The sequence below is a fragment of the Peromyscus californicus genome, unplaced genomic scaffold, assembly GCF_007827085.1.
Source record: "Peromyscus californicus insignis strain IS unplaced genomic scaffold, ASM782708v3 Scaffold_10__1_contigs__length_136768540, whole genome shotgun sequence".
NCBI lineage: Eukaryota > Metazoa > Chordata > Mammalia > Rodentia > Cricetidae > Peromyscus > Peromyscus californicus.
In genome coordinates this window covers 105,075,411-105,096,008 of record NW_026294391.1, presented here as the reverse complement: position 1 = coordinate 105,096,008, position 20,598 = coordinate 105,075,411, and the positions used below count along the sequence as shown (strand labels likewise).

Sequence of the window (20,598 nt, the reverse complement as noted above, 5' to 3'; positions counted from 1 at the left end):
CTGTATTACACACACACACATTCACAAACATATACACAATTAAAAATACCTAAAAAAAACCCCCAAAACTGAAGCTATATAATATAATGAATTATTTTACTTAAGTTTTGCCTTACTGGTAGATGAACCTAGAGGCCTTGTACATACTAGGCAAGTACTACTACTGAGCTATATCTTCAGCCCTTTACAAAATTATTTACATTAGCATACAAAGCAATAGGTTTTATTATGGCATTTTCATACATATGTTATACTTTAATTTGCTGGCTTCCTTCCTACTGCTTTCCTCTACCAACCTCTTGCTGGTCACCTTTCTCCTCCTAAGTAGTCCTACAGTTTGCTTTTATGTCACATATATTCCATATCTACTCTTTTTTTTTCTTTTTAATTTGAGACAAGCTGTTACTATGTAAGAGTTCCATGGCTGGCCTGGAACTCACTTTGTAGACCAGGCTGGTAAGTGCTGGGGTTAAAGACATACACCACCATGGCTGACCTCCATTACCTATTCTTTTTTTTTTTTTTTTTTTTGGTTTTTCGAGACAGGGTTTCTCTGTGTAGCTTTGCGCCTTTCCTGGAACTCACTTGGTAGCCCAGGCTGGCCTCGAACTCACAGAGATCCGCCTGGCTCTGCCTCCCGAGTGCTGGGATTAAAGGCGTGCGCCACCACAGCCCGGCCATTACCTATTCTTAATCTACCCTTTTCTTTCTTAAGGTCTCTCCTTCTCTCTCATCTCTTTCTACTTTCGTTACCTATGCATATCTATATGTACATTTAAAAACATGGTATTTGTCTTTCTTAGTCTAGATAATTTTGTTTAAATTTGCTTAAATACAAGATTTCCTGTTTTATCTGTTTTCCTACAGATGTCATGATTTCATTTTCCTTTATGTCCAGCCCATTTTGTATTTTTATTTTTCTTTCTTTCTTTCTTTCTTTTGTTCGTTCTTCCTTTGTTTTTTTTCAAGACAGGGTTTCTCTGTGTAGCTCTGGCTGTCCTGGAACTTACTCTGTAGACCAGGTCGGCCTTGAACTCACAGAGATCCTCCTCCTGAGTGCTGGAATTAAAGGCATGCCCTACCTCTGCCAGGTGATGGCTGCTGCTGCTTCTTCCTTTTTTAACGACAGTGTCTCATGTATGCAAAGGTGGCTTTAAAATGCTGTATAACTGAGAATGACTTTGAATTTATGATTTTCCCTCTATTTCCCAAGTTCTGGAATTATACGAAAACCACACCTGGTTTATGCAGTACTGGGGATTGAACCCAGGCCATATGGCATACTAAGGCAAGCACTGTACCAACAGAATTACATCTTTAGCCCTTTAATCTTACATTTTGAGACAGGGTCTTGTTCAGCTGCCCAGACCAGCATTGAACATGAAGCCTTCCCATTTCAGCCTCCCAAATGTCTGGGATCATAGGCCTGCACTATCAGGCCCTGCCATAATGACATTTAAAAAAAAAATCACTATTTAAATATTTTAAACACATCACCATCCTGTACTTTGTTTTCATTTATTTGACTTCTTTTCCTTATGTGAAACTTTTTCATATAGCTTAATTTTAGAGGGTTTAAAAAATCATGCTAGTGCCGGGCGGTGCTGGCGCACGCCTTTAATCCCAGCACTCGGGAGGCAGAGCCAGGCGGATCTCTGTGAGTTCGAGGCCAGCCTGGGCTACCAAGTGAGTTCCAGGAAAGGCGCAAAGCTACACAGAGAAACCCTGTCTCGAAAAACCAAAAAAAAAAAAAAAAAATCATGCTAGAGATATTGGCATTTTCATCTTGTTAAAACAAATGGTATTGAAAATATATGCAAAAAAATTCTTTGTTTGGAAACAGTGTCTTAAATATAAAACAGCAACTGGAAATGTTAAAAATGAGGGTAGAATGAATACATTTATAGGTTTATAAAATTACGTTTTTAAAGTATTTTTTTTTCTGAGACAGGATCTCTTTGTGTAACCCTGGCTGTCCTGGAACTCCCTAAGTAAGTAGACCAGCCTGGCCTTGAATTCAGAAATCTGCCTGCCTCCTCCTCCCAAGTGTTGGGACTAGGCGGACACCCCTACTGCCCAGCTTTTTAAAATGTGTTTTGAAAGTTGTGTTTCATGAGGTTGTCAAGTTTTTCTTATCTGTAGCATGTTACCAGTATATAGTTATGGTGAGAGTTACAGTGTCTGTAGTGCTAAAAGCAGCATGATACTGGAAATAAGTTCAAAGGTAAAGCAATTGCACAGCATACTCAGAGTCCCTGGGTTTGATCCTCAGCACTGAAAAAAAGGAAAAACAAAAACCAAACCAACCAAGAACAACAACAACAAAACCCAGCCCAAACTGTGGGGCATTTTATTTTTTTAGTGAAACGTTCCTTAATTTTTTTTTATTCCTGATACCACTACCACAATCATCAGAACAGTATACCTGATATAATAAAAAGACAATGCTAAGGCAGAGACCTTAGGAATGTACATCTAATTGATACTCCACTGCATTAATCAATAGCTGCATTTTCTTGCACAATGTGCCTGTGGCAGTCCTAAACAAGAAGGGTTTCCTATTCAAGCTGCGCTAGTAATTTGTGGCTATAGATATCATTGCTTCTGTCTGAGACTTTTAGACTTCCTGTCTCAAAGTAGCCTGCAGTTTCCCTGACAACTCTCCAGCTAACAACTGTAACCCTTTTCTGGGGTCTTCAAAACCTTCTTTTACTGTGTCCACCACCATAGGGACTACCAGAACTTTGAAAAAATTGTGTTTTAGTTTTTGAGATTATAATGGGATTACATCATTTCCCCTTCCCTTGCTTCCTTTCAAACCCTTCCATATAACTAACTCTTTTTTCACTCTTTCAAATTCATGACTGCCAGAGGTTTTAAGGAGGACAAATATGTAACTGTGCTCCATGAAAACCAACTGTCTGTTAGATAGAAGAACTTAAATAAGTTTTGTTAGGTAATAAAGCAGAAAAAATAATTGTTGTCCATCAAAACAGTCTATCCCTCACATACCTATACACTATTAGTTTCTAGAGATTATATGTATATGTATATATACATTTAAAGTTGTCACTTATTTTTAACATTTTAAAATTGTGTGTGTGTGCCCAATTGTGCATGCTAGGATGGAGGTCAGAAGACAATTTGTGGTAGTTGGTTTTTTCCTTCCACCATGTGGGACCAGGGGATTGAATTCAGGTCATCAGGCTTGGCAGCAAGTCCGTTTATCCACTAAGACACCTCTCTGGCCCACCAAATATATTTTTAAATGATAATTATAGAACTTCTAGGGCTAGAGAGATGGCTCAGTGTGAGAACATGGACTGCTCTTCCACAAGATCAGAATTTTATTCCCATTGTCCATGTTGGGTGACCAGTTACAAGTAGTAACTCCAACTGCAAAGGAATTCATTACCTCTAGCATCCTTGGATGCTATACATGACATGCACACACTCAGAGACACACAATACACATAATTGAAACAATAAAAAGAAATCTTTGGGGGCTGAAGAGCTATCTCAACAGTTAAGAACACTTACTGCTCTAAGGACTGGGGATTCCAGCTCTAGGATGGGGGCCCATAACTGCAGTTCCAGGGTATATGTCATCCTCTTCTAATTTTGCAGGCTCCTGCATGCAGTGCTCATGGTGCACATATTTAAGCACACATGCATACACCAAAAAGAAATCTTAAGTCTTTAAAAAAAATGATAAAACTTGTAACATGTTTTTTCCCCAAGAGGTATCAGAACAGTATAGGACTCCTAAAGGTAATTGTTTTATTCAATAATTCTTAAGGAGCTTGGGTATGCCTGAAACTTGCGTAGTTCATACTGGCCTAGAACTCCTGGTAATTCTTCTTCTTTGGTGTCCTAAGTGCTTTGTCCCCAGCACCTGAAACTTTTTTTTTGAGACAGTTTTATGTATTCCAGGCTGGCCTTGAACTGTCTGTGTAGCTGAGGATGACCTTGAATTTCTGATCTCATACCTTCACTTCTCAAGTGCAAGGGTAGCTATGGACCCATGATATCACACCTAGTTTGTGTGGCACTGGGGATCAAACCCAGGGCCTCATACATTGGCAAGCACTCTAACAACTGAGCTACATCTCTGGCCCTGAAACCTTTTCTAATTGGATTTCATATTTTAAATTGTATTCATGAACGAAATGTAAATCTTCATCTGTTTTTCTAGTAATAGAAATTCATTCTTCAGAAAATGTTGATGCAACATTAGGAATTTATTAAGTTACTGCTTTTTGTTTGCTAAGTTATTTTATAATGCTGAAATGGAGTGAGTGCCATTAATGTAACTGATTTTTCCTACTTACAAGGGTAGAGCTTTTGTTAATTTGTCTTTTATAACATTTCTTGCTTTCTTGATAAGTTTTTGTGGCACTTGATGGTTTTGTCCTAGTATTCATTTTTGAGGATAATATTTTTGTTATAGCATTGATAATAGAGGAAGGAAGCACTTTGCTTTAACAACAACAACAACAAAAAACCTAAGTGAAACATAGGTGACCATCAGTCTTTTATATGTGAAGCAAGCTTGCAAGCTGTGAGCATAAGTAATTCAGGCTTGTTTGTGTTTCCTTCTTGCTGAAAAAATGGGGAGTAAGAAAGATGAACAGCTAAATACTCATGTTAAGAAGCATTCACAATATACTTCCGAAATCATTAGAAGAACATAACTCATTTCATTCAGATTTTCACAGATCTTTGACAGAATGTAAATTTCTGTCCTTGTTCTCAGGGAGTTGAGGCAGCATTTCCATAATGGCACAAAACTGTTTGAAAAGTGGAAAAACTGGTAAACTCAAATATTAAGAGAGTGAAATAATACTGATTTTTAAACTGAGATAGAACATTTGAATAAGTTTAAGGTCATATTAGAATGGGCAACTATTCGAGGTTGTTTTGTTTGTCATCCTTCTGTAATGTAGGTTAGTTTACTAGAAGTGTTCGACAGCTAAGACAGATGCAACATTCAGAACCAATTACTTCTAAGTATACTTGCTTGTTTACTATTAGTGCATTGCTTAGGAAGAACATAGTTAAATCTATACCTGAAAATATTTTTTGAGACTAAGTACTCCTATATCCTAGGTCAGTCTTGAACTTTCCATCTTCTTTCTCAGGTTTTAAGTTCTGGGATTACTGGTATTCAGGGTCACTATTGGCTAAATCTGCAGTTCTTATCATGTGAAAATTACTACTGGTTGTTTTTGGCTTTCTAGTATATAAAGAATTCCCATTTTATAGTAAGGCAACACACATATCTGTTATGCAAGTGAATCACCTGACTATGATAACCCATTAATGATTTTGTACACAATTTGAACAAATCTTTGAGGTGCTAATTAATAGCTTACGATGACAATATTATCTGCAGGCTAATAAATGTGCTTGCGGCCTAGGGACTGATAATATAGAATGACATTTCAATTATTTCTTAGTTATGTAATGATGACTGTACCTTAGGTAGGAGTGTGGAACACTGACACAATCCTTCCTCAATCATTGGAAGGCATATTGAAAAAACATTGCTGAAAGTAGCAAAAGATGAAGCTGTCAAAAATGTGAGGGAACAAATGCATTTGTCATAAGAAGGAGAAATAAAATTTCTCCATCCTCCCCTTTTTAGACAGGACTTTACTCTGTATTCCATGCTGGCCTTGAACTTGTCAAGCCTGCCTCAGTCTTTCAAGGGCTAGGGATTTCAAGTGTGGGAAGTGCTACAGCTGGCTCCAATTTCTTTTTCATCTCCCTCCCTCCTGCCTTTCGTTCAACACGTCATGCTTCGAAGGCTGGCCTCAAGCTTATTGTTATAACTCAGGTTAACCTTGAATTTCTGATCTTCCTGCTACCATCTCCCAAGCTCTGGAATTTGGTGTTTGCCATCACCATACCAGGTTTGTGTGCTGCTGGGAATCAGATCCAAGGCTTATGCATGCTAGGTGATCAACTAGGTCAGCTGAACCACATCCTCAGCCCACAGTGGGGTTTCTGTACATGTATACAAAGCTGAGTACCCTCAACATTTGGAAGGTGGAGGCAGGAGGATCAGGAGTTCAATGCCAGCTTCAGCTACATAGTAAGTTTAAGGTTAGCTTGGGTTATGTGGACTTTGTTTTGTGTGTAATCTTCAGACCAGGGTAATTGGCATATCCATCATCTCAGAATCTGAGGTGGTTCTCAGCCTTCCTAATGCTTCGACCCTCTAATACAGTTCCTCATGTTGTGGAAACACCCTCCACCCAACTGTGGGAGCCCACTCCCACCTTTTGAAGGGTTCTTAGGTGGAGGAGGGAGGAATTAGGAAATAACAGATAGAAAGAGAGACATAGATGGCAAGCAGAAAGACAGAAACACAGGGTAGCTTTGGGAGCCTTGAAGTTTATTCAAAAGGGCTCTTTTTTTTTTTTTCAAGACAGGGTTTCTCTGTGTATTTTTGGTGCCTGTCCTGGATCTATCTCGCTCTGTAGACCAGGCTGGCCTCGAACTCACAGAGATCCGCCTGGCTCTGCCTCCTGTGGGCTGGGATTAAAGGCAGGGGCCACCACCACCCCGCTTCAAAAGGGCTTTTTATAACAATGCCAAGGGGCGGAGTAAAAGACCTCCCCCTTGCTAAGTCAAACCACACGTATAGCCAAGTGTAGACCCTTTCAAACACCTGGTAAACACACCCATGACCAAATCATGTCTTTATGCAACCCTCCTAGGTAAAGCAAGCTCAGATTCTCTGTCCCTCAGTAAGTTCTCACTAGGAAACCTGTGGGCTCCCACACCCAACCATAAAATTATTTTGTTACTGCTTCATAAGTATAATTCTGCTACTGTTATAAATCACAATGTAAATATCTGATATGTAGGATATCTGATATATGACCCTTGTGAGGGTCAAGACCCACAGGTTGAGAAGCGCTGCCTCAGATTTTTTCCTTAGTACTGAGAATACGTGAAAATTCTCTCTACTGGCAAGTTTTTTTTTTTTTTTGAGACAAGGTCTTAGTCCACTGAGCCATCATCTTGCTAGCCTTGTCTGATATTCTTTACTAGTTGAATAAATTTTTAATAGGTGGTGGGTGGTTTATAACGGGATTTTCAAATTTTATGCAGATTTAATTTGTAATTTCTTTTCATTGGCTTTTTATTCTTAATTTTGAAAATTTTGTAGCTGGGATTGGTGTTACTGGAGGCAGGAAAATCATAGTTTGTGGTTTGCTACAGAGTGACTTCAAGGCTAGCTTGATAAACTTGGACAGACTGACTGTCAAAAGAAAAAGAAAACAGAAGAGGGATAAGGATACATCCTATTGACAGAATGCTTGCCTAGCTCATGCAAGGCCGTAGGTTCAATCCTCAGTAGCACAACAGCAAAGAAAAAAAATTGTAAGTGAATTGTGGACCAGCAGATGTTTATTTTGTTGCCTTTTTCTAACCAACAAATGGAGTATCAAAATATATGATACAGAGTGGCAAGGTGTCGAAGTGTGCTAATAGATAATTTCTATAATTTCAGCGTAGATAATTTCTGTAGGTGATGGTATTATTGTGGCATCATATTAGCATAAGATAGGATATATAAAGAGAATCATAAGCTTATTCCTCCAGTGCTGAGGATTGAACTCTGGGCTTAGCACATACCAGGGGCATGCTTATAAATTTGAGAGGGAGTGGAGGGGGCGCAGGAGTTGGAAGTAAAAAAGGGTAGAGTGGAAATGATGTAAATATAGTACTTCTGAAAATCTCATAAAAGAAGGAAAGAAACTCTTATAATATGAATTCATTGGTTCTCTTCCTCTACTTTAAAAGGTTGGCATGGCTGGACATGGTGGTGCATGCCTTTAATCACAGTACTCAAAAGGCAGGGACAGGCAGACTTTTGTGAGTTCAAAGACAGACTGGTCTACAGAGTGAATTCCAGGCCTGTCAAGGCTACATATTGAGATCATATCTCAAAGAATGTTGACCTGTAAGATTTTTTTCGAGACAGGGTTTCTCTGTGTAGCTTTGGAGCCTGTCCTGGAACCCACTCTGTAGACCAGGATGGCCTTGAACTCACAGAGATCCGGCCTGGCTCTGCCTCCCGAGTGCTGGGATTAAAGGCGTGTGCCACCACCGCCCGGCAAGATTTTTTTCTAAATTGTGAAATTGAACAAAAATATAGAGAAGTTCCTAAATACTAATGTGCAGAGCTTAGAAAATTATACAATTCAAATGAAAGTCAGATACAGGGGTAAATGCCTGTAAACCAACATTCAGAGACTAAAGCAGGAGAGTCTTGAATTTGAGGCCAGCCTCAGCTACAAAGCCGACCTACTGCCAAAAAGCAATTTAACAGCTAGACTGGATGGACATGTATTTAATCCTAGCACTCGGAGACGTGCAAATTTCTTTGAGTTCAAAGCCCGCCTGATCTATTTAGTGAGTTCTAGGCCAGCTAAGGTTACTAAGACCCTGTCTCAAAACCAAACCAAACCAAACCAAACCAAAACAAAAAGCATATTAACGAAACAAAAACCAAAATGCATATACCACCTATTTTACATTGCCATCAGAGTAACATAACCTCTTTTTCTGATCTCTCTTTTTACCTCCTCTGTGGTAATCATTATTTTGACATTTATGTTTTGGTCCTCCATATTTCACCTCATAAATTCTGCGGTTATAGGCATGTGTCACCATACCTGACTTCTAAAGTTAATGTCACATAGTAATGAGGATTTGAAGATTAGTCAATCTGAGACAGGAGAATCAGGAATTCAAGGTTAGCCTGGACAACATGGAACCTTGTTTCAAAAATAAGAGCATCAAAAAAACTTAGAAAAAGCCAGTGTGGTTTGTATGCAGTAGTATACATCATTGTGGCTTATATTTTCATTGAGCATCATTTTAATACAGTATTGGTCTTTGGAAGTTCTGATTTATCCTTTTGAAGATCTTTATGTCTTTTGTTTGTGTTTCAATTTAATTTTTCTTTGCTCTTTTGAGGTTCTTCATGTTGTTTGTGGGTTATATGTACTAAGAACATATTCAATCTTAAAACAGTGACCTTAACCATTTGATTTTTTGAGGTTTGGACTTGGTTGTGTAGCTCTGGATGTCCTGGAACTCTGTGTAGCTTAGGTTGGCTTCTAACTCATGACAAATTTTCCTTCCTCACCCTCCCATGTGCTAATATGTGCTAGGAATATGCCATCATGCCTGGCTAATAGTGACTTTTTTTTTTGTATTTTGAGACAGGATTTCTTTATGTAGCTCTGGAGCCTTTCCTAGAACTCACTCTGTAGCCCAGGCTGGCTCTGAGTGCTGGGATTAAAGGCGTGCTCTACCACCGCCTAGCTTGATAGTGATCTTTTGTTGTTTGTTTCTGAGATAAGGTCTGGCTGTATAGCCTAGGGTGGTCTGAACTTAATGATTAGCATCTGCCACTACACTTGGGATTAATGGTGACTTGTGATGAATACAAATGATTCATTTTAATATCATCAAATTTATCCACTATTTGCTATATTAGTACACTTTATGCTTACTTAATGTCTCCCTTTCCCACTTCCTTGTCCGGGTTTTTTTTTTTTTTTTTTTGAGGCAGGGTTTTATGCTAGTCCAGACTTTCCTGTAACTCAAGACAATCTTCCTGCCTCAGTCCTCTGAGTGCTGGAATGCTCCTTTTTGACTCCAACCTTAATTAAGGTGTCCTATATTACTTTAGGAAGTTAATTTTACTTTTGAAATGGGGTCTTGATCTGTAATCTACCCGGGAACTCACCGTGTAGGCCAGTCTGGCCTCAAATTCAAGGCAGTCATCCTGCCTCCACCTCAGGAGTGCTGGTATTAATGACACTCAGGTTCTCCAGACAGGGTTTCTCCGTGTAGCCCTGTCTGTCCTGAAACTGGCTTTGTAGACCACGCTAGCCTTAAACTCACAGAGATCTGCCTGCCTCTGCCTTTCGGGTGTTGGGATTAAAGGTGTGCCCCACCACAGCCCGGCTGACACCCAGGTTCTTTTCATTTTTATTTAAAATAAAAAATTATTATTATTTTGTGTATGTGAATGTGTATGGAGAGAGAGAGAGAGAGAGAGAGAGAGAGAGAGAGAGAGAGAGAGAGAGAGAGAGAGCGAGAGAGCGAGAGAGAGCGCGAGCGAGGGAGCGCTATTGCTTGCATGTGGTGGTCAGTCAGAGAACAGCTTTGTGGAGTCACTTCTCTCCTTCCACTTTTGTGTAGGTTCCTTGAATTCAATTCAAATTCTCAGGCTTGGTGGCAAGAGCCTTTATCTGTTAAGCCGTCTTGCCAGCCCTTCATTTTTCAGTCTTTTTTTTTTTTAACCTGGCATTGATTTTTATTGTGAGTTAGGGATGGTAATAGATTGTTGTGATTGAGGTTATGAAGAAAATCTAGCCTCATACAGCTAAATAGTTGGCAAGGGCAGCACAATTGTATTGGACTTTTTTGGTAATTATGCATATTGTTTGATATCCTGTCAAAATTCTTTCTCTCTCTCACTGTGTATGTATGTGTGTGGGAGGGTCAGTTTTCTCCTTCCAGGGATTGAACTCAGCCCCTATGCTTAGTCATCACCTCACTGGCCCTACTTTTAAATTTTTTTTTCCCTCAGACGTGTCTCGATTTCAAGGGCTCAGGTGATCCTTTCTCCCTATACCCCAAGTGGTAGTTTAAACTACATTAGTGCCAGGTATGGTGGTGGTGCATGCCTGTAAAGCCAGTGCTCAGGAAGCAGAGGCAGGAGGACTGTTGCAAGTTCCAGGTCAGCCTGGTCCATATAGTCAGCTCTGTGCCAGCTAGAGCAGTGTAGTGAGAGTGTGCCTTCCCAATACTCCCCAACAAAAAAGTTAAAGAAAAGAAACTAAACCAGAAACCCCTAAAACATATACCCCCCCAAACAAATACAAAGCAGTGACATTTTGATACATTGTAAATAAAATCCATTTTATTTCTCTTTCATTTGGAGTGGATCTTTTATCCATGTGTCATTTTATAACATCATACATTGGCTACTTGGAAATATTTTTCACTGAATTAATACTCTGTTGTTTTCCTCAAAGGGACAAACTCAGTTCATTTTTGAGAAAATGGCCTGCCAAATATCTTGGTCTCAGTAGTCATAACTTGTTAGTTGTTTTCAAGTGGAAAAAAATGGTGTTCTGTAAAAACAAGATAGTTAAGCTTACAGTTAAAAACAACTGTGCTGGCTATTGAATGATGGTGACTGTCTATAATCCCAGCACTTTGGGTGGTTGATGTGAGAGAATTACATTGAATTAGAGGCTAGTCTAAGCTACATAGTGACTACTATTCAACCCTAAATAAGAAGACCCTGTCTGAGAAAAAAAGTAGATGTACAAGAAGTTTCTATGCACGCAACTGTTAATAATTTAATGTTGAGTAGGAATTCTTTATGCAAACTTATCACTTTATCAGAGTATCTAAAAAAGGGCAGCATGGGATGTGATATTGCATACTTGGAATCTCAGTGCTTGTGACACTGAGGCAGTAGGATCAAGTGTGCCAAGGCCAGCCTGTCCCCCAAACTAAAAGCTAGGCCAGCACTCCAGAGGCAGAGCCAGTGGAATGCATATCTCAAGAAACCGAATATTTCATAGCTCAGGAATATTTTTTTGTAGATGGTGGAGGTTGAACCCAGGGCCTGATGCATGCTAAGAAGTGGCTTCCCGCTGGACTATACTCTAACTCTGTGTTCTGGAATTACATAAATTAATAATAAATGAAATAGGGATTTTATTCTTAAACAGTAATAATTATTTAGATAGTCTCTGGGTTGCAGCTATGCTGAAAGATGATGTCCAAGATTTTAGGATCGAGTACTTTTTTGTCTAGCATGTCTACCAAGCTCTCAGAAAATCCAGTTGCAGTTATAAATATGATTTGGTGTGGAGATAAAATTGGAGATAGATACACATAAGAATTACTGCCTTAGAAGTGGATGAGATCACCCAGAGTATGTGTATGGGGGAGAAAGTGCTGCTGGTAAGAGCAAAAGCAATCAAATATAAGGACAAATGTGCTTGTAAGCATAAGAGTGATAATTCTTCTGAAAAGGAGGGAGGGAAGAAGAGTTGGACATGCCTAAGCTGAGGTTGGAGATGTTCCAAAGTCAGAACTTCTTTAGCACTGAGATACCACAGGTGGAAACTTCCATAACTGACAGGTTGAAAGAACAGAGTTTCTTTAGTGTCTCCAAGAAAAACAAGCCCCCGTTCCTCCCTTTCAGCTACAATAACACCTTTTCTGTGCATGTCCAGGTTCTTGCGTGCAAGTCTGCCTACAGAGGAGTAAAATGACAAATGTCTTGTGTGCTGTATAGTAAACTTTGTTGAATGTACAAAATTTTAAAATATTATGTAAGGTTATTGTTAGGGGTTTGTAGAAATGACTTAGCAGTTAATAGCACTTAACTGCTCTTGTGGAGGTTCTGAGTTCAGGTCCTAGCACCTGTTGGGCAGATTACAACTGCCTGTAACTCTAGCTCCAGGGGATCTCTGACACCTTCTGTCCTCCCCAGGCGCCTGAACATGGTATACACTAATACAAACATACACAAATAAAAACGAATCTTTAAAAAATTCCTGCAAGGGGGACTGGAGAGAGCACTGGCTGCTTTTCCAGAGGACCTGGGTTCAGTTCCCAACAGCCACAGCTCATAGCTGTCTCTAAGTCCAGTCCCAGGCGATTTGACACCTTCCCACAGACATACATGCAGGCAAAACACCGGTCCATAAATACAAATGAGTTATTAAAGAGTTACTGTCAGGATCTATACGTAAGGTATATACGAAACAATGAATTTTGTGTTATGCTTCAATCTGTCCTCCCTCAGACATCGTAGGTACATGAAAATATTCTGAACTGAGATATGAAAGAAACCGATGTTCTGGAATAGTTTTGGCTCTAAGCATTATAGATAAGGGATGCTCCTATTCACAATATATTACTTCTCATCCTCAGTGTTGGCCCTTTTTGCTGTTTTGATTGTTTTGTTTTTATTGTGGTTTGCACGTTTTCTAGTTTGATGTAGTTCAGTAGTCACCACCTCTTTGCCAATCTCATTTCATCTACAACTACCTTTAAATTTTTTGCATTGTATTGTCTTACTTTGTAGCATATAGCATGTTATCTGTAGTGTTACAGTGAAGATGAGAATGCAGTATTTCTTTGACATTCTCTTTCCTCTGGGGTGGTGTATTTTTTCATCAGTAGCTGGGACATAATGTTTGTACTCTGTTTTTATGATGTGAACAGCCATTGACAGATGGTGAATTTTTTTTTTATTTAGACGTCTTAAAATGAAGATGTTCTAATTCTATCATTTTATTGGCATATTTTAATTTACAAAATCATGGGTCTCATGATATTTTCGTTTATGTATACAATTTACTGTAATCACATTCAACTCCAATCATTCTCTCTTCTTTCTGCTACCCTCCCCCATAGTGACCCTTTTATGTTCTAGCCTTTGTGAGAGAGAGAGACAGAGAGAGAGAGAAAGAGAGAGAGAGAAAGAGAGTGAGCGAGCGACAGAGAAATCTAGATTCCTTATCTACCTTTCCCTCTTTATTGGCTGAAATAGTTGAAAATGGAGACATTTCATTTGAGATAGGGTCTCAAATTTGCTATGTTAGCAGAGGCTGATTCTTCTGTCTTCACTTCTGAATCCTAGAATTAAAATCATGCACTACTATGCCCAGTAGAGACATTTCTTATCTAATACTGGGTTACCCCATGTTTACATATGAGAGGCAGAAAAAATTGATGTAAAAAATTATTTGCCAGTTTTTCAGAATAATGGATGATTGATCATTCTCTAGTTCTGATGGGTTAGAAGATTGGGGTTGGCTATTTTGTCATGATCATAGGTATTTAAATGTATCTGGGAAATTTCCATATACTTTTTAGGAGATAAACTTGCTCCTTAGGAATCAAGTGTTTTTAGGATTGGAAATTGACAGATTTTGTTTGTTTTTATTCTAGTTTGCATTTATGCCGGATTCTCAGTGAAAATAAAAGCCATGACAGTTCGACTTACAGAGGTATGATTTTCAAAAGTATCATAGCTATCATTTTTGGCTTGATAAAATTATAAATCTCCAGTTGTGTTGTGTGTGAAAATCAAAGGTTTAAGAGTGCATGTAATAGAAGACCTTATAGTCAGTACTATAACTGTAGTTACAGTAAGATTTACATCTTGAATACACACATTGTTTCATCTGCCTGACTTTCATTATTGAGATTTTGTACATTTGTTTAGATTTCTGTAGTTAGCTGTACCAGTCATAAATGTGAAAGAAAGCTATCCTGGGAAGAAAAACTCTTTTGATCGTTTTTGCACTAGAAGATTTCCAGACAATCCATTCAGTGCTTTTACTAAAGCTGGTTGTGTTCAGCTGGTGTCTGGGGAGCTTGTTAAAGGCAGTTGTCATGAAAACGTAAGCAAAGGAGCTGTTTGCTGTAGATCACAAACAGGCTTTATTAAGTAAAACGTTACATAATTAAGCAGGATATAGATTGTACTTTTATGGGATTTTGCTGTTTAACCTTCATTAATTTAAAATTCAGCACACGGATTTGGCAGAAGACAAGCTAGAATAAAAGCAATTGTGTCTGATTTATAGTGTTTTCATTTGTGGCTTTTATTGAAGATAATCTTGTAATGTTTTTTCAGTATGAAATCAATATTTTTATAACTGTCTATTTTAACAAAATATATAAATTATAAAATTATAAAATTTATTTTAGTTACATTATGGCATTGTGAATAGATGATTAAGAACAGTGTTTTTCATATAGAAAAATTTGGTTTTATCAAAAATTGAATATTACATTAACTTGAGAGAATATACTTTATTAGAGGGAACATATGAAGGCTTGAGGGGAAAGTATTTTTAACAAATGAAACAGCAAGTTTTGGTTTCTGTTATTTTAGTAAGCTCTGTTTTAAGACTTAACATCTCAGCTAGGTTTGGTGGCACATTCCTGTAATTCCAGAACTTTTATAATGCTGAGATGAGTTTTGTGATTTCAAAGCCAGCCTGGGCTATGAAGTGAGTTCTAGGCCAATCAGAGCTGTATAGTGGAACCCTGTCTTTAAAACAACCCACCAAATAAAAACCCAAAACCGAAAACCTTAATGTCTCTAGCATGACACCGACAATAAGATTTTTACCTTTTTTATAAAATCGTATAATTGGGCTGTAAATGTATAGCTCACAAATAGAGCACTGGTCAGGCAGATGGGAAGTCCTATTTTCTGTTTCTAGTACTGCAAAAAAAATTTGTATGATATGATCACTCACAATGACTTTCAAGGTTTATATGTTTTTGTTTGCCTCAGTTAAGTTGACTGCTGGAAATTTAGGAAAGTACGAAAGTATTCCTTTATAAAAAATTCTGGCACTGGGGAGGCAGAGGCAGAGGCAGGAGAATTGAGAGTTTTGAAGCCACCCTGGGATACATTATGAGACCCCCTGAAAAAGAAAACACTCCCAAACCACTAGGTTTTTCAATTTTTTTTCTTCTCCATGCTTATTATTTTAAACTTCTTACTTAATTTTGATTTTTTTATGTGGATAAGAAAAAAATTAAACCTATAAAGTTAATGTGTTACTGCTCTTTTGGATTTGAAAGAGCATGGATCCTTAACAAGTATATAATTATAGTTCATTTACATTGTTTTAGTTTACACATGGATCCAAAAATAGTTAGGATTGTGGCCTTAGACTTGATAACCAGTATTCTTCCATTTCAATGTTTGCTTCAACACATAGACCCACTGGTTGATCTCTGCCAGTAGCTAATCTTTGGTCTAAGGCCCTGTTTGGTTGTGCATGGAAGAAACTGACTTAATACCCTTTCTTTAAGATCTCCTTTGGTCTTTTTAAAATTTAATTTATTTTTATTTTATGTGTATGAGTGTTTGCCTGCATGTATGTCTTGTGCTGTGTGAGTTCAGTGCTGCAGAGGCCGTAAGAGGGAGCCAGTTGTGAACTGCCATGTGGGTGTTGGGAATTGAACCCAGAGCCTCTGGTAGAGCAGCCAGTTCTTTTTACCACTGAGCTATCTCTCCAGCCCCCGATCTCCTTTGTTTTATCTTGGATTTAGTATGGGTAGTGTCTTGTACATATCCCTTATTATGCCTTGGAATTAATTTCATTTCAGGCAAACAATTTCCATTGTACATACTGTTTGTTCCCTTTAAAAGGTATCCCTACTTTTTAGCAATAAAACAACATTGTTGGCAGTTAAGAGCTCATACTGCTCTTTTGAAAGAACTTGACATCAAACACTTATATGCAAGTATCCCTCTGTTTCTGTGCTTAAAACTGCTCTTTCTAAAGTGTTAGCACTAATGTAAAGTGTTCACTGAACTTTTTTTCATATATAAAGGTTGTATGTTTTTCTGCATGTTGTGAATGTAAGTATAAAGTTTTCCAACTCTGGCTAGCTCTGTAGTTTTAAAGCACCATTGTCTTAGTTAGGATTTCTCCTGCTGTAACAAAACTCCATGACTAAAAGTAACTTGTGGAGGAAAGGGTTTATTTCTTCTTATAGCTTGTAGTCAATCATTGAGGGAAGTCAGGGCAGGAACTAAAGACAGGAACCTAGAGGCAGAAACTGATATAGAGGTCATGGAGGAGTGCTGCATACTGGCTTGCTCCTCATGGTTTACTTGTCTTGCTTGATCACCAGCCCACAGTGAGCTGGGCCTTTCCACATCAGTCATCAAAAGTCAATGAAGAAAATGTACCGTAGCTTACCCAAGGGCCAGTCTGCGGTGGCCATTTTCTTAGTTGATGTTTGCTCTTCCCAAGTGACCTTGTGTGACAAGTTAGCATAAAACTAGCTAGCACAATTGACCCCTTGTCAATTTGATACACAAACACAACACTGTTAGACTATAACATTTTCTTTTTGTTCATCCCCAAGACCTCATTATTAATGTTAAATATCACAATATAAAATATTCCAACTTTAAAATCTCAGTCTTTAAAATTCAGCACTTTAAAAGTTTAGTCTCTTTAAAACAGCCAGTATCTTTCAGAGTTCAGTCCTCCCTAAAATATCCAAAGTCTTTAAAATATCCATAGCTTCCCAAATATCCACTCCTTTTAAAAATCCAAAGTCACTTTAAAAATTGAGTCTCTTCCCACAGCCAAATATTAGGCGGAGCTTGGGGAATCCTGTGGAAGAGGGGGAGGAAGGATTTTAAGAGCCAGAGGGGTCAAGAACAACTCAAGAAAACCCACAGAATCAACTAACCTGGGCTCATGGGGGCTCACAGAGACTGAGCTGACAACCAGGGAGCCTGCATGGGACTGATCTAGGCCCTCTGTGCATATGTTATAGTTGTGTAGCTTGGTGTTCTTGTGGGACTCCTAACAGTGAGAGCAGGGGCTGTCTCTGATCCTTTTGCCTGCTTTTGGGACATCTTTTCTCCTACTGGGTTGTCTTGTTCAGCCTTGATATGAGGGGAGGGACCTAGTCTTATTACAACTTAATATGCCATATTTGGTTGATTTCCCTGGAAGGCCTGCCCTTTTCTGAAGGGAAAAGTGGAGTGAATGGGGTGGAGTAGGGGAAGGGACTGGGAGAGGAGGAGGAAGGCAAACTATGGTCGGGATGTAATATGAAAGAAGAATAAATAAAATAAAATAAAATAAAAAATAAAAATGCAGTCTTTCAACTTATGTTTTCCTGTAAAATAAAAACTAAGTTACGTATTTTCTTACTCCAAGAGAGAATAACCAGGGCACAATCAAAGCAAAGCAAAGCAAAACCAAAGTTCAGCAGTATACACAGTTCAATGCTTGATGTCTGGGAGCTACTCATGATCATCTAGGCACCAAAGGATCTTGGCTGCAGCACTTCTGGCTCTGCCATCCATATAGCACATGCAGCTAGTCTCCTAGGTCAGGCCAGCTCCGCTCCACTGCACTGCCCTTGACATTCATCCTATAGTAGTGGCATCTCCAAAATGCTGGGGTCTCCTGCTGTAACTGGGCTGCACCTTCACCACTATCCTTTCATGGGTTTTCTTCAGGGACTCTTATCCTGTCACCTGGTGCCAAGTGTTCTTCTCTCCTTGACCCCTTCGTTCCTGGGGCTTCTACTTCATTTGTATATTTACCCATGGCCTGTCTTAGTCTCCGTGGTGCCAAGCTTCAGCTACTTTCCATGACCTCTTTAGTTCTGGGATTTTCACTGCAACTGAGGTCGGACTTTGACTAATGGCCTTTTCTGGTCCCTCAGAGTGCTGCTCTTCACAACTCTGTAATGCAGTGGTTCTCAGCCTGTGTGTGTCTATCCCTTTGTGACTTGAACAACCCTTTCACAATGGTTGCATATCGCATATCCTGCATATCAAATCTTTACATTATGATCCATAACAGTAGCAAAGTTACTGTTATGAAGTAGCAACTAAATAATTTTATGATTGGAGTCACCACAACATGAGGAATTGTATTAAAGGGTCACAGCATTAGGAAAGTTGAGAACCACTGCTCTAATGCCTACAAAATCAGTACCACCTGGGAAACTCTTAGATATTACCAAGTTTTCTGCCAGCATGAGGTACAATCTTGGTCCCCTCTGGACTACAGCTTTTATGTGCTGATTCTGAGGAAGCACTTTCCAGAAGATTTTTTTTTTGTTTTGTTTTGTTTTCGAGACAGGGTCCCTCTGTGTAGCTTTGGCGCCTTTCCTGGAACTCACTCTGTAGCCCAGGCTGGCCTCGAACTCACAGAGATCTGCCTGCCTCTTTTCCAGAAGATTTTGCCTCACTGATGCTGGCTTCTTCTTAATCACCACTTATTTCTCTGCTCCATCTAACAAGCATCAGTTTCCCTAGTAAATCAGAGGTTTTACTTTAGTAGTTCTGGTCTATTGCTAATCACAGCTATCTCTTCTACTCCAGTTGACCTACAGATTGTTAATACAAAATATCACACAAGCCAGTGGTGGTGGTGGTGGTGGTGGTGGTGGTGGTGCATGCTTTTAATCCCAGCACTTGGGAGGCAGAGGCAGGAGGTTCTCTATGAGTTCGAGGCCAGCTTGGTCTACAGAGTGAGTTGCAGGACAGGCTCCAAAGCTACACAGAGAAACCCTGTCTGAAAAACAAAACAAAACAAACAAAAAAAATCACACAAATGACCCTGGTTATCTCTGCTTCTCTTTAAAACATCAAAAGCCAAGCCTCTATCATCTGCATTGCTCTCAACAGTCTTATCATTCTGGCTCCCTGACCTCTGAGCACACAATGGCTTTTCCAGATCAGATTGTAAATGCCACCACAATCCTCCCCAAAACATGGTCAAGTCTGTCACAGCAATACCCCATGATCTGGTACCAATTTCTGTCTTAGGGTTTCTATTGCTGTGATTAAACACCATGAAACAAAAGAAGCTTGCATTTATCATTTCTTTAACTATAATAGGAGTTCATGATCATTTAAAAATAGTTACTTAGAAAAGTTGTGAATTAGGAGCTTTCTTGGCTACTTTGTGGATTATAATTTGGCTCATTTTTTATTTCATTTGTTCAGCAAAATGACCTAGGTCACTTGTTCTCTATTTTAGTCTTCTGTGATTAAGATTAGAATTCATAGAGTTCCAGTGAACAGTATATAACATACTCTAAAGGGACAAGAGTTAATGATAATCAGCTGTTTGGTTCTTCTAAGTGAGTGCTTTAAAAAGTCATCTGGATAATTTAAAATAAATGATATTGTATATTTTGTAAGGAATTTTATTGTCAAAAATATATAAAATTGATCTCATTCCTACCATAACAACAATTTTTTCTTTATTTATATAGTGTATTTACTTTTAAACACAATGAAGGCAACATGTTTATAAGGACAGAATGTTTAAAATAAGTTCTTCATAGTGAATTGATAATGTTTAGAAGATGAATTAATGGACACATTTCATTGCTAAGTAATGTCTTTGTTGGCTAAAAGGAGATAGCACATTTTGATTTTTATTTTCTTCCTATTTTGTGATTAGTAGTCACACCAGGGGAGTTTTTTTTTTTTAAGCATTTCTTTTTCACTTTTTTTTTGCCCTGAAAAAAATTTGATTTTTTTTTCCCAAAAGGGCATTATAACTAGGCTTTCTTTTAGTTTCTTTAAGAGTGAAATGGGGTAGGACAGGATCTCATGTAGCCAGATTGTCATGCAACTTGCTGTGTAGATGAGGATGGTTTTAAATTCCTGATCCTCCTGCCTCTGCTTTCTGAATGAGTGCTGGAACTGTGGACTGGTTGTGTACTACCATGCTTGGTGTCTGTGTGTGTTTGGAATAAGTTTCCTTTGAGTATTTTTCTATTTTCTCATTCCGGGGATTGAACTCAGGGTCTTAGAAATGGTAGGGAATCACTGTACCACTTCAGCTATATCTTTAGTTCCTAGGCTTTATTTTACATTTATGTTTTAATTTTTTGAGAAGGTGTGTCATGTAGCCCATGTTGGCCCGTAACTTGATATGTGTGCTGAGGTTGACCCTGAACTGCAGATTTTTTTTGTCTGCCTTTATCTCCCAAGTGCTTGGATTACAGGCT

The 20,598-nt window shown here is 38.7% G+C and overlaps 1 protein-coding gene across 3 annotated transcripts in view; it reads left to right on the top strand.

The window, feature by feature from the left end:
* Thoc2 (THO complex subunit 2) overlaps window positions 1-20,598 on the top strand; it is a 116,304-nt gene that overhangs the window by 2,830 nt on the left and 92,876 nt on the right. For all 3 annotated transcript variants that reach the window (XM_052738485.1, XM_052738475.1, XM_052738467.1), the window contains exon 2: window positions 14,017-14,075. In XM_052738485.1, the coding sequence (XP_052594445.1) occupies window positions 14,017-14,075 (59 nt within the window). The remainder of the gene's footprint in view (window positions 1-14,016; window positions 14,076-20,598) is intronic.